The sequence below is a fragment of the Pelodiscus sinensis genome, chromosome 4 (genome assembly GCF_052426305.1).
Source record: "Pelodiscus sinensis isolate ZL-2025 chromosome 4, ASM5242630v1, whole genome shotgun sequence".
In the NCBI taxonomy this organism is placed as follows: domain Eukaryota; kingdom Metazoa; phylum Chordata; order Testudines; family Trionychidae; genus Pelodiscus; species Pelodiscus sinensis.
This window is the reverse complement of record NC_143055.1, coordinates 2900042-2912076: the sequence shown is the minus strand read 5'-3', so window position 1 is coordinate 2912076 and position 12035 is coordinate 2900042. Positions and strand designations below refer to the sequence as shown.

Here is a 12035-nt window from a genome sequence, read left to right as displayed (position 1 = left end):
GAGCTGACGGGCAGAACCGGGTTGCGCGAAGGGAAACAAGGCAGAACGAAGGCAGGAGGGCGAATGCTTTGAGCTGCTACTGGGCATAAGAGCTGGTCGGCTGCCTCCTCCGACCCGCCAGGCAGTGGAGCTTCCAGGCAGCCGACTCCAGGCTCGCTGTGCTCGCTAGGTGGCCCGGAGGCTGGCTCGGCTGCAGGCCCTGATCCCTACGGACAGCCAGCGCTGGGGATGGGCACCTCACTCGTTAGCGCTGGGCTTGATTTCCTCCGAAATCCACGTTCGCAGAGCGGCCTGCGGCGCCCCCGCCCCACCCAGCACCTGCCCCGTCTCCCCTTGGCGCCGTCTGGGCACCAGCCTCCCTGTGCCAAAAGCGCCAAGGGCATCGGGTTGGGGGGCGGGTTGGAGCATAAAGTCCCACGGCGAACCAGGAGCCGTGCGGCACCGGCTTCCTCCAGGGGTCTCAGCTCTTCAGGCAGCGTCCGCGAGCCCCGCATGGGCCGGCCGTGTGCTCCGACACCCCGGGCTAAGCTCTGGGACGTGAGATGTGGCGTGTGGCGCCGGGGCTGGGGCCGGAGGGCCCGTCCTGGTTGGGACCCAGCACCGGCAGCAGCGGCGGTCGGAGCCTGCTCGGTCTGACAGCAGGACGCCCGAGGCTCCGGAGCCCGGGATGGGCTGGTACATTCTTGTGCCCCCCACGCCTCGGCCAGGCCACGGCTCTGCCCAGCCACGGCTACCGCTCGTACAGGCGCCCTGCGGTCAGCCATGCGGGGCCAGCGGGGGGAGCCGAGCTTTCTGACCCCCCTCCAATGGCTGGAGTCATTTCCAAACAGCCCCTCCCCCACCCGCCATGTCCCACAATTAAAGTGCCGGAGACGGATTTTCCCCACGTTCTTTTACTGAGGGTGAAGGACCCGCGCGCCGTGGCAGGCTCCAGCCCAGGGCACGTTGTCAATAGCCAGGCCCCGGAGCTGGGAAGATGGGCGCCAGAGCCTGGGAGGGAGGGATCTGGACACCCTAGAGCAGGGCAGGGGCACCCTGGGGACCAAAGTGGCCTTTTGGTTTCCAGTAAAATAACCCCCGGGGACGTGGACTATTTCTGGCGGTTCTCCCTCCTTCCCGGAGGTGGGTCCTCTCCCCTTCCCCAGACTGCTCCAGCCAACAGGCAGCCGGGGGGGGGGGGGGGGACAGTAGAACAGCTTTCCTGGGGGGCTGCCCTGATGCACCCCTCACCCCAGGCTCCGTCCCTGGGGGAAGGGCTCAGTTCTGCCTCCGGCCAGGAAGACTGGAGAGGGCAGGGGACCACTGCACAGAGGCAGCGAGGAGCCATCCGTGCTGGGCTGAATCGGGGCTGCGAGGCTGGGCTATCCTAGCCCTGCCTGCCTGGTGAACAGGGTTAACTCAGCCAGGCAGGGGTTAAAGAGGAAATCTTGCTGCAATTACCGGAGGGACTCTGTCACCCCACAAGGGGCACCAGAGGGCCAGTCACATTTACGGCCGGAGCAGGCTGGAGAATGCCATGGGGAAACTGAGGCAGGGCTGGGGCAGCACTGCCTCCAGCCACCAGGGGCACACGGGGTCAGCGCCAAGGGGCACAGTTGCTGCGGGTGGGGTAAGTATCACGCTGCCCGCCCCGCCACCGGGGAAAGGAACGGGAGGCCGGTGGGGGGCCCGGAGCAAAGGATCGGGCCGGGCAGAGTCAGCAGCTACAGGGCGGTGTCAGTGTGCTGAGGGCCGGCCGCTTTGGCCTCCCGCGGGTAGTACTCGGCCAGGATGCTCTCGGGGATGCGCTTCAGCAGCTCCTTCGGGAAGATGCGGAGCAGCTGCCAGCCGATGTCCAGCGATTCGAAGATGGTTCTGTTCTCGTAGGGGCCTGGGGAGAGGGACAGAGGCGCATTGGGAGCCTGGCTGCAGAGACCCGGGGCCCGGCTGGACAGCTGCATGCTGTCATGTTATTGGATTTTAAAGGGAGCAGCCAGATCACCGCTGTGCCCACGGGGGGGGGGGGGTCGCCCCAAAGTCTGTACAAAGGGGGCCATGTGAGGTGTCAGATGAAAGCTTATTTCCTACTGAGTCTATGTGTGCTACTCGTGTGCTTGTGTGACGTCTGCATGCGGAGTTGCGAACACGGCTCTGTTGTAGTGTAGACGTTCTGTGTCTGGGAGCGCTCCATGGGCCTGGGGCCCTGCAGACTGGCCAGTACCTCATTGCTGCTGGCATGAGAAACCCAGACAGGTCACGTGGCCACGTGACCCGCTCCAACGTGAGAGACACCAGGAATGGACATACAATTCCACGAGGCACTCTCCAGCTTGTCTTCAGTCTTGCTACTGATCCCAGATGCAGCCTTGCGAGGGACGGAGAGCCGGGAAGGCTCATGGACCCATCCCAATACAGGGTGTACAGCAGAGACTTTCAAGCTAGCAATTTGTAACCTCTCTGCTGAGAGCCTGTATTGAGAACTGGGTGATTTGATGCATGTAACGTGTTCTCCTTAACAACCTCACTCTCCACCTTTTCTTCCTTTGGTTAATAAACCTTTAGGCTGCGTCTAGACTGGCATGATTTTCCGCAAATGCTTTTAACGGAAACGTTTTTCCGTTAAAAGCATTTGTGGAAAAGAGCATCTAGATTGGCACAGACGCTTTTCTGCAAAAGAACTTTTTCGGAAAAGCGTCCGTGCCAATCTAGACGCGGTTTTGCGCAAGAAAGCCCCGCTCGCCATTTTCGCCATTGGGGCTTTTTTGCGCAAAACAGTTCTTAGCGGTCTACACTGGCCCTCTTGCGCAAAAACATTTCCGGAAAAGGGCTTTTGCCCGAACGGGAACGTCAAAGCATTTGCGCAAGAAGCACTGATTTCGGACAGTAGCACGTCCGTGCTTTTGTGCAAAATCAAGCGGCCAGTGTAGACAGCTGGCAAGTTTTAAAGCGATGGCTTTGGCGGAAAAACTTGCCAGTCTAGACGCAGCCTTAGATTGTAGATGCTAAAGGATTGGCCCAACGTGCTCTTGTGGGTAAGATCCAAAGTGTAAACTGACCGAGAATTGCGTCTGGTTCTTTGGGACCGGGAGGATCTGTTGGGGGTTGGTGAGATCGGGTTTTATAATCTCACCGTGGGCAGGCCTGGGGCTGACTGTGGCACAGGGAGAGCGAGGGTGTCTGAGGGGTTTTGCTTGTGAGGCTTCCTGCTGGCTGGATTGGCAGCTGGAGCGCTCGGTGTGGCTGGTTTGTGGCCGGTTTGGGAAAGGTCTCGTCTAGGGCCGTATGGAGCCCTGGTTTTGAGCAATTCTCCCTGAGTTGACGCTCTCAGAGGTGCCCAGAGCTGGCCTGGTCTGTCACGCACGCCCCGGGGGGTTACGGATATGGAGCCCTGCTCCCCGGGCGGGGCTGGAGAATGGCTAAGGAGCCCCCCAAAGACAGCCGGGGGCACCCATGCTCCAGGGGGCTGGAAAGTGGCCAGGCCCCAAGAGAGGATGGAGAACGGCTGGCAAACCCAGCGGCTCGCTGCGGCTGTGCCCACCCCCGTCCAGCGGCCCACACGTGGGCTCTGCGTGCCTGTCGGGCCTGCGGGCCTGGCTCTGGGCTGCCCGGCGGGAGGCCGGCCCCTTACCCTGCGCGATGAATTGCTTCTCAAACTTCTGCAGGAACTCCAGGTAGAGCAGGTCGTCCGCCGACAGAGCCTCCTCCCCGACCACGGCCTTCATGGCCTGGACGTCCTTCCCGATGGCGTAGCAGGCGTACTGGGCGGGCGACCGAAAGGGCGGGGAGGTGAATGGGGAGCTTGCAATAGGGCTGTGCGGGGACTGAGGTGCCCAGACGCTAGGGTGATGGGCACCACGTGATTACCCCCAGTGAGGCAAGCGGGGCTGGTCTCTCCTCTTTTATGAGAAACTGAGGCAGAGAGACCGGGCAATGCACAGGGAGTGTGGGGCACAGCAGGGAACTGAGCCAAGTGTCCCAAGCTAGCACCCTAACCACTAGTCTGTGCTTCCTCTGGGGAAACCAGCGCAGTGACCTGGTTGACATGCTGGGAAAACAGAGGCAGCCTCCGGCTGGGCGTATGACAGGGCAGGCGAGAGGGGCTGGGATGGACAACTCCCCCCCACCCCCCCAGTGCTGCGCTTACCAGTTGGTTGGACACATCCCCGTGGTCCTTCCGGGTCATGCCCTCCCCGATAGCTGACTTCATCAGACGGGACAGGGAGGGCAGCACGTTGATCGGGGGGTAGATCTGTAGTGGCAGAAAGCACACGAACACGGCGACCTTCGCACGCCCTGCACGGCGGGCGTGTCGCCCCCGGACACCCACTAGTGAACCCCCTGCCGGAGGTGGGGATTGTGACCCCCGCTTTAGAGCCAGGCGCCGTATGAGCCACGAGGGAGCCCGGCCCAGCTGGCGGTGGTCCTGGCACCCAGCGCGGTGCCCTGGGCGGCAGATCGTGCCTCGGTTTCCCACGTGCCCCGCTCTCTAGCCACTCCGATCCCCAGACCCCTCTCACCTGCTTTGCTAGGGATGCCGCCCGGGAGGAGCTATGCCACGGCTCCCTGCGGTGCCAGGGGCCCTCTCCCTCGGCAGTGGGTTTCCCGAGGCCGTGGCCAGCAGGGCGGCCGGGTCAGAGCCGGGGCCCGCAGCTCCCCTGGGGCCGCACAGCGGGACGGGGCGCACCTGTCTGTTGTGGAGCTGTCGGTCCACGTACACCTGCCCCTCCGTGATGAAGCCCGTCAAGTCGGGGATGGGGTGGGTGATGTCTGCGAAGGGAAAGACAGAGCCATGGCAGACGCTGAGGCCTGGCACCGTCGCACCGCCCGGCAGCCCCCTCCGCTCGCCCCGCGGCCCCTGCAGGGAGGGAAGCAGGCGCCAATATCGGCGCGGGGACCGTCTCCGTCCCCAACACATCGGCTAGCTACACCCCCCCCCGATTGGACGGCTCAGCCCCAGCCCACTGAAGTGGACAGGGCCGTGTTTGCCCCGGGGCCGTGCCGTCGGGGGGCCTCCGGGCCAACCTCCCGCTGCTCCCGGGGGAACCTGCCGTCGGGGGAGAACCCGCCACGGGACGATCCCAGAAACCCCCACCCCCGTGGCTCCCTGCAGGCCCGTCCTGCCCTGGCGACTCCTCCGGCGGGCATTTCCACGGGAGCGGGGGGCGCCCTCCCCCCCGGCAGCCCCCCAAAGAGGCAAGGCTTTCGGAGCCACATTGGGCAACCCCCCCCGCCCCCGCTCTCCACTGACAGCTGGGGAGGAGGGGGCTGGCTGCAGACTGAGGGATTCTGGCTCATCGAATAGGGGAACTTGTGGGCCCTAGAAAAGGAATCGAGAGGGGGCGGAGCCCGACCTGGGCGGCAGCTTCCCCCTTTCCAGTTCCTGCTTCCCACGCGGAGGCTCCAGGGCCAGGCCCCGCCGGGACAGCTCAGCCCAGCCTGGCTCGCCCCCAGGGCCGGCAGACCTGTGGGCTGGGCATAGCCTGCAGCGCGCTGCTGCCTCCTGCTGGCTGGCCCGCAGGGCGGGTAACGGCTCTAGCGCTGCTCGCCCAAGCCACGGCGGGTGTGCGTAGCTCGCAGCTGCTGCACCGGGTGCTGGGGGCCGGTTCTAGCCCCACTGTCTGGGAGCGCAGCTGAGTCCGACACCCCCGCGTCTGGCTGCACCCGTCTCTGCAGGCATCATGACCAGAGCGGGGGACAACGTGGCTGGGTGTGAGCACGGGACCTGCTGAGACCTCCCCCCACCGGGTGTGCGGGCACGGCCGCCTGCTAAGATCCGCGCCCCCATTGGGTGTGTGGGCCTGGCTGCCTGCTGAGATCCCCCCCACCAGGTGTGCGGGTACAGTCGCCTGCTGAGATTCCTCCCACCAGGTGTGCGGGTACAGTCGCCTGCTGAGATTCCTCCCACCAGGTGTGCGGGTACAGTCGCCTGCTGAGATCCCTCCCACCAGGTGTGCGGGTACAGTCGCCTGCTGAGATCCCTCCCACCAGGTGTGCGGGTACAGTCGCCTGCTGAGATCCCCCCCACCAGGTGTGCGGGTACAGTCGCCTGCTGAGATCCCCCCCACCAGGTGTGCGGGTACAGTCGCCTGCTGAGATCCCCCCCACCAGGTGTGCGGGTACAGTCGCCTGCTGAGATCCCTCCCACCAGGTGTGCGGGTACAGTCGCCTGATGAGATCCCTCCCACCAGGTGTGCGGGTACAGTCGCCTGCTGAGATCCCCCCCACCAGGTGTGCGGGTACAGTCGCCTGCTGAGATCCCTCCCACTAGATGTGCGGGTACAGTCGCCTGCTGAGATCCCTCCCACTAGATGTGCGGGTACAGTCGCCTGCTGAGATCCCTCCCACCAGGTGTGCGGGTACAGTCACCTGCTGAGATCCCCCCCACGGGGTGTGCGGGCACAGCCGCCTGCTGAGATCCCTCCCATCAGGTGTGCGGGTACAGTCGCCTGCTGAGATCCCCCCCACCAGGTGTGCGGGCACAGCTGCCTACCGAGATCCCCCCAGCGGGTGTGCGGGTACAGTCGCCTGCTGAGATTCCCCCCACGGGGTGTGCGGGTACAGTCGCCTGCTGAGATCCCCCCCACCAGGTGTGCGGGCACAGCTGCCTACCGAGATCCCCCCAGCGGGTGTGCGGGTACAGTCGCCTGCTGAGATCCCCCCGACAGGGTGTACAGGTACAGCCGCCTGCTGAGATTCCCCCCATGGGGTGTGCGGGTACAGTCGCCTGCTGAGATTCCCCCCACGGGGTGTGCGGGTACAGTCGCCTGCTGAGATCCCCCCGACGGGGTGTACAGGTACAGCCGCCTGCTGAGATCCCCCCCACGGGGTGTGCGGGCACAGCCGTCTGCTGAGATCCCCTCAGCGGTTGTGCGGATACAGCCGTCTGCCGAGATCACCCCAGTGGGTGTGTGGGTACGGCTGCCTGCTGAGACACCCCCCTCGGATTTGTGGGCACGGCCGCCTGCTGAAATTTGCCCCCCTGGGTGCAGGCCATGGCCAGCTGTGGGGATCCTGTCTGCTCACGCCGCATGAAAGGTGCTGCGCCCGGGGCCCGGACTCACCGTCGTTGGGCATGGTGAGGATGGGGATCTGCGTGATGGAGCCGTTCCTGCCCTCCACGCGCCCGGCGCGCTCGTAGATGGTGGCCAGGTCGGTGTACATGTAGCCCGGGAAGCCCCTGCGGCCTGGCACCTCCTCTCTGGCTGCCGACACCTGAGGGGAAGAGCCGGGGGCAGGGGTTACTGCTGCAGGAGAGAGCCCTGCTCCCCCCCCCCCCCCCGCCTGGGATCCTCCCAAGGGGTCCTGTGGGGCGGACCCCTCCCACCGTCAGCCCAACCCGCACGTGTGGGGCCTGTGGCACGGAGCTGCAGCGCCCCCGCTGGTGACTCTGTGCAGTTCTCATGCCCGGCCCGGGGGCAGGGCCCTAGCAGCAATTCTGCCCCCTCCACAGTTCTCTGCCCCCCACTGACACCCTCCTGCTGCCCCTCAGCTCACATTCCTGCCCCTCCTCTGGCTTGCTCCCTGGGGTTAGTCCAGCCCCCTTCCTTTTCCAAGCAGGGGGAGGACTGGCCGGGGGGGCCACGGCGCAGGGAGAGAGAGCCACGGAGGGCATCGGCGCGGGAAATCCCAGGATGGCTGGTCCCTCGGCTGCTTTGCAGATTAGCCCCCCGGCAACGGCAGAGCCACACGTGGCGCCAGGACGGAGGCAGGTGTGAGCTGAGTCACTTGCCCATCCCCAGCTCCTGCGACGAGCGTGTGGCCCGGCAGCCACTGAGACCGGGCGCAGCCGGGGGGCGGGGGGGAGGCCTAGGGGCCGGAAGGAAGGAACCTGGCCAGGAAAGACGCTCCCAGAAGGTTGGGGCAGAAAGTCGGCCACATGATCATCCCCTGCCCCCCAGCCAGCCCTCCCGGGGGGACGTGTAACACTGACCCGGCCTCTTGTGCACGCCGGGCGGGGGCATGGCACTGAATGGATGGGGAACGGGGTCACCACCAGGCATAACACCCCTGAGTTCCCCTGGCCCCTCCCTGGGCAGGGGGACCCGGCCTGGCCCCTTCACAGGGGAAGGCCGGGGGGTGGGGGCGGTCCAGCCACGGCGCCCGGCGCTGACCTCCCGCAGGGCCTCCGCATAGGAGCTCATGTCGGTCAGGATCACCAGGACGTGCTTCTCGCACTGGTAGGCCAGGAACTCGGCCGTGGTCAGCGCCAGGCGCGGGGTGATGATGCGCTCGATCCTGCGGGGGAGAGGGCTGTGAGTGGGGGGGGGTCGCCTAGGGCACCACGCAGCCCCCCGCCAAAGGCGACACCGCGGCCAGAGGCCAGGCTCCTCGGGGCACAGTCCCAGCTGGGCGTCGCTGACCCGGGGGTTCCCTCCCAAGCGTGCCCCCGGGGAACTGGGACGCCCTGGCTGCACCCTGGCCATGTGACTCCTGCTCGGAGCCCCCGGCCACAAACCCGGCCCTCCCCATTGGGCCTAAGGCGAGCAGGGAGCAGTTCCGAGTCCGTCCAGCAGGGGGCAGTCAGGGCCTTACACTCTCAGCATAGGGTCCCGGGGAGGAGCGGGGAACCCCCACGACAGTGAAATCTGCAAGGGAGAAGGCAGCTGCCTCTCCAGCTGATGTCAAGGGGTGGTGAGGGCACCCTGCGCGTTGCAGGATCGGGCCCCGGGCTCCGCTCCGGCACCCGTTGGAATCAACGCTCCGTTGGCCCATGAGCAGGACTGGCACCCCCGGCAGGAGCGGAGGCACCTTCCAGAGGATGCTGGAGGAGGCCGGACCCACCTGTAGCATGCACGGGGCAGAGGAGTGTAAGCTCCGCCCAGAGAGACGTGCCCCGCCCTAAGGTGGCATTTGGGCCCATAATGCACTGGGGGATTGGACCCAATGACCTCAGTGGAAGTACTCCAGAGAGAACGAGGCCCAGGGGTCTGACCCTCTTCTCACTTACCACGGAGCAATTCCATCCACTTCCACGGAGCGACTCCGGATTTACACTGGGGGAAGGGAGCTCAACGCCAAGACTAAGGTGCCTGCAGGCTCCATGTCTCAGTATTATTATTTGTATTACTGTAGTGCCCAAGAGCTCTGCTGCACAGTTTAATGGCTATTAGGTGTCTTACGGTAACACCCAGCTGCCCAGCCATGGACAGGACCCTGTTGCGCCGGGTGCTGCTCAGTTTAATGGCTATTAGGTGTCTTACAGTAACACCCAGGTGCCTAGCCATGGACAGGACCCTGTTGCACCGGGTGCTGTACAGTTTAGCTGCTATTACGTGTATTATGGTAGCTCCCAGGTGCCTAGCCATGGACAGGACCCTGTTGCGCCGGGTGCTGTACAGTTTAGCTGCTATTACGTGTATTATGGTAGCTCCCAGGTGCCTAGCCATGGACAGGACCCTGTTGCGCCGGGTGCTGTACAGTTTAGCTGCTATTAGGTGTATTATGGTAGCTCCCAGGTGCCTAGCCATGGACAGGACCCTGTTGCGCCGGGTGTTGTACAGTTTAGCTGCTATTAGGTGTATTATGGTAGCTCCCAGGTGCCTAGCCATGGACAGGGCCCTGTTGCGCCGGGTGTTGTACAGTTTAGCTGCTATTAGGTGTATTATGGTAGCTCCCAGGTGCCTAGCCACGGACAGGACCCTGTTGCGCTGGGTGCTGTACAGTTTAGCTGCTATTAGGTGTATTATGGTAGCTCCCAGGTGCCTAGCCATGGACAGGACCCTGTTGCGCCGGGTGTTGTACAGTTTAGCTGCTATTAGGTGTATTATGGTAGCTCCCAGGTGCCTAGCCATGGACAGGGCCCCATTGCGCTAGGCGCTGTACACTTCAATGGCTATTTGGTGTATTACGGTAGTGCCCAGTCCCTCGAGGACAGGCCGGGGCCACACTCACGTGGGCCACACTCACGTGGGGTCGTTGGCGAGGTTCAGGAAGAGGCACACGTTCGCCATGGAGCCGTTCTCCTCGAAGTCCGACTTGAAGAAGCGGGCGGTTTCCATGTTCACCTGCCAATGCCAGACAGAATGGGGCGGAGCTGAGCAGCATGGCCGGGCCCATTGCACAGATGGAGAAACTGAGGCCAGGGGGAGGGGCTGTGGCTTGCTCAGGGAGCCTCGGGGAGTCAGGGCAGAGCTGGGACTACCCCCCACGTGTCCTGAGTCCTGGTTTCTAGCGCTGACCCCACCTCGTCCGCGTAAGTCGCCTCCTGTTGTGCTTTTCCGTCCCAGAGTCTCTCCTCTAGGGAGGCCAGTGCCGGCTCCCCCGGCTACTGCAACACGCACCAGGCACCAGGCACCCGGCACCCGGCCCTGGCTCTGGGGGAAGCAGCTTGTGCCAGCGGCTGGGAGCGGAGCCGGTTGTAAGGACACAGCTGTCCAGCAGGGGGGAGCAAGGGGCTGCTGATCCGTGTCACCCGGCTCTTCCCGGGGGGAGTCTCCCAGACCCCAGGCAAAGCCCGAGGGGACCGGGCCGCAGTTCCGGGGCTCCGCGTCCTTCCCGGCCAACCTCACCCCCTGCCTTGCCCTCCCTGGCGGCGGCTCCCAAGGCAGGACGTCGGATCCCTCTTGGGTGATGCCACGTGGAGCTTTGGGTGCCCTGGCCATGGAGGCGGGGCTGGAGGGGAACCAGCCGCCCCTGTGGGTCAGAGCCCCGCCGCGGCCTGAGAGCTGGGGGAGGGCATCCTGCAGACACACATAATCTAGCCGTGGGCCCCGTGCTCCCCCTGCCCTCCAGCCGTGGTCTGCAAGGCGGCCCCTGCCCGCAGGCCCTGGCTGATCCCTGGCTCAGCTCCGGTGCCACCCTGCCACCCACCCTCAGCCCCACACCCAGGCTGCCCCGAGCAAGCGCCGCTGACCCCAGCCCCCAGGCCTGGGCCGTCGCCTCCGCAGCCTCCCGGCCCCCGGCGGGACTCACCCCCATGGCTGCGAAGACGATGGCGAAGTTCTCTTCGTGGTAGTCCATCACGTCCTTGGACTTTTTCACCAGCCCGGCCTGCCTGCAGATCTGGGCGGCGATCTGCGGGGGGGGAGGGGGGGAGAGTCGCGGGATCGGAGCCAGAGCTGGGCCGATGCTTCAGCCCCGACTCGGAGCCAGATGCCCGGGTCCTGGATCTAGGTCTGCGGCCTGAGCCCGACGCAGAGCCAGAGGGCCGAGCTGCCCGGGGGTGAGCCCAGCAAAGCAGTCGGCCGATGGAGACCGAAGCTGGGTCAGAGCTCAGTGAACGGGGATACGGCCTTTCCTGCCCACCCACTGCTCCAGCCTTCTCGCAGGCCCGGCCCGGAGACCACGGCACCCCTCTCTTTGCCTCCCGCCGCTACCCATCAAAGATCAGCTGCACGGTCTCTGTCCAGGCCCCACACGGCCGAGCCCCACATCCTGTTCGCTCTCACGCACCCCTGAGATGCCAAAGCTGGTCTCCAAACGGCCCTTGCTGCCCCGGCGCCACCGCCCCCTCGGTCTCTTTTCAGACAAGCCCATAAGAGCAGCCAGACGGGGTCAGACCAAAGGTCCCTCCAGCGCAGTGTCCTGTCTGCCCACAGTGGCCAACACCAGGTGCCCCAGAGGGAGGGAACAGAACAGGGAATCATCCAGTGATCCCTCCCGTCACCCATAACCAGCTTCTGATAAACAGAGGCCAGGAACACCCTCCCTACCAGCCTGGCTAATAGCCACAGATGGACCTGTCCTCCATGAATTTATCTCGTTCTTTTTTGAACCCTGCTAAAATCCTGGTCTTCACCACATCCTCTGGCGAGGAGTTCCACAGGTTGACTGAGTGCTGCATGAAGAAAAACGTCCTTTGGTTTGTTTTAAACCTGCTACCGGTTCATTTCATTGGGTGACCCCCTTGCTGCTTTCTCTGCTGTTGCTCCCTGTAAACATCCCCCAAACCGCCTCGTTCTCTTTCTCCCCTTCCCCCCCAAATCTCTCCCCTGCAGTCATGCTGGTTATGGCCCCGCCGCTGGGGTGCAGGGGCCTTTTTCTCCTACATCGCTGCAGCGCCTGGCGCAGCGCAGGTCTGGCTTGTGACCCAGGTTCCCAGGCCGTGCAAATAACAA

General features: G+C 64.6%; 1 protein-coding gene across 1 annotated transcript in view; it reads right to left on the bottom strand.

The window, feature by feature from the left end:
* Positions 1–877: 877 nt before the first annotated feature.
* ATP6V1B1 (ATPase H+ transporting V1 subunit B1) overlaps positions 878–12035 on the bottom strand; it is a 56958-nt gene continuing 45800 nt past the window's right edge. Inside the window, exons 7-14 of the mRNA XM_089777721.1 lie at positions 10891–10992; positions 9886–9983; positions 8091–8214; positions 7041–7191; positions 4664–4746; positions 4124–4228; positions 3608–3737; positions 878–1870 (exon numbers count right to left, since the gene is read on the bottom strand). Of these exons, the coding sequence (XP_089633847.1) occupies positions 1704–1870; positions 3608–3737; positions 4124–4228; positions 4664–4746; positions 7041–7191; positions 8091–8214; positions 9886–9983; positions 10891–10992 (960 nt within the window). The 3' untranslated portion in view covers positions 878–1703. The remainder of the gene's footprint in view (positions 1871–3607; positions 3738–4123; positions 4229–4663; positions 4747–7040; positions 7192–8090; positions 8215–9885; positions 9984–10890; positions 10993–12035) is intronic.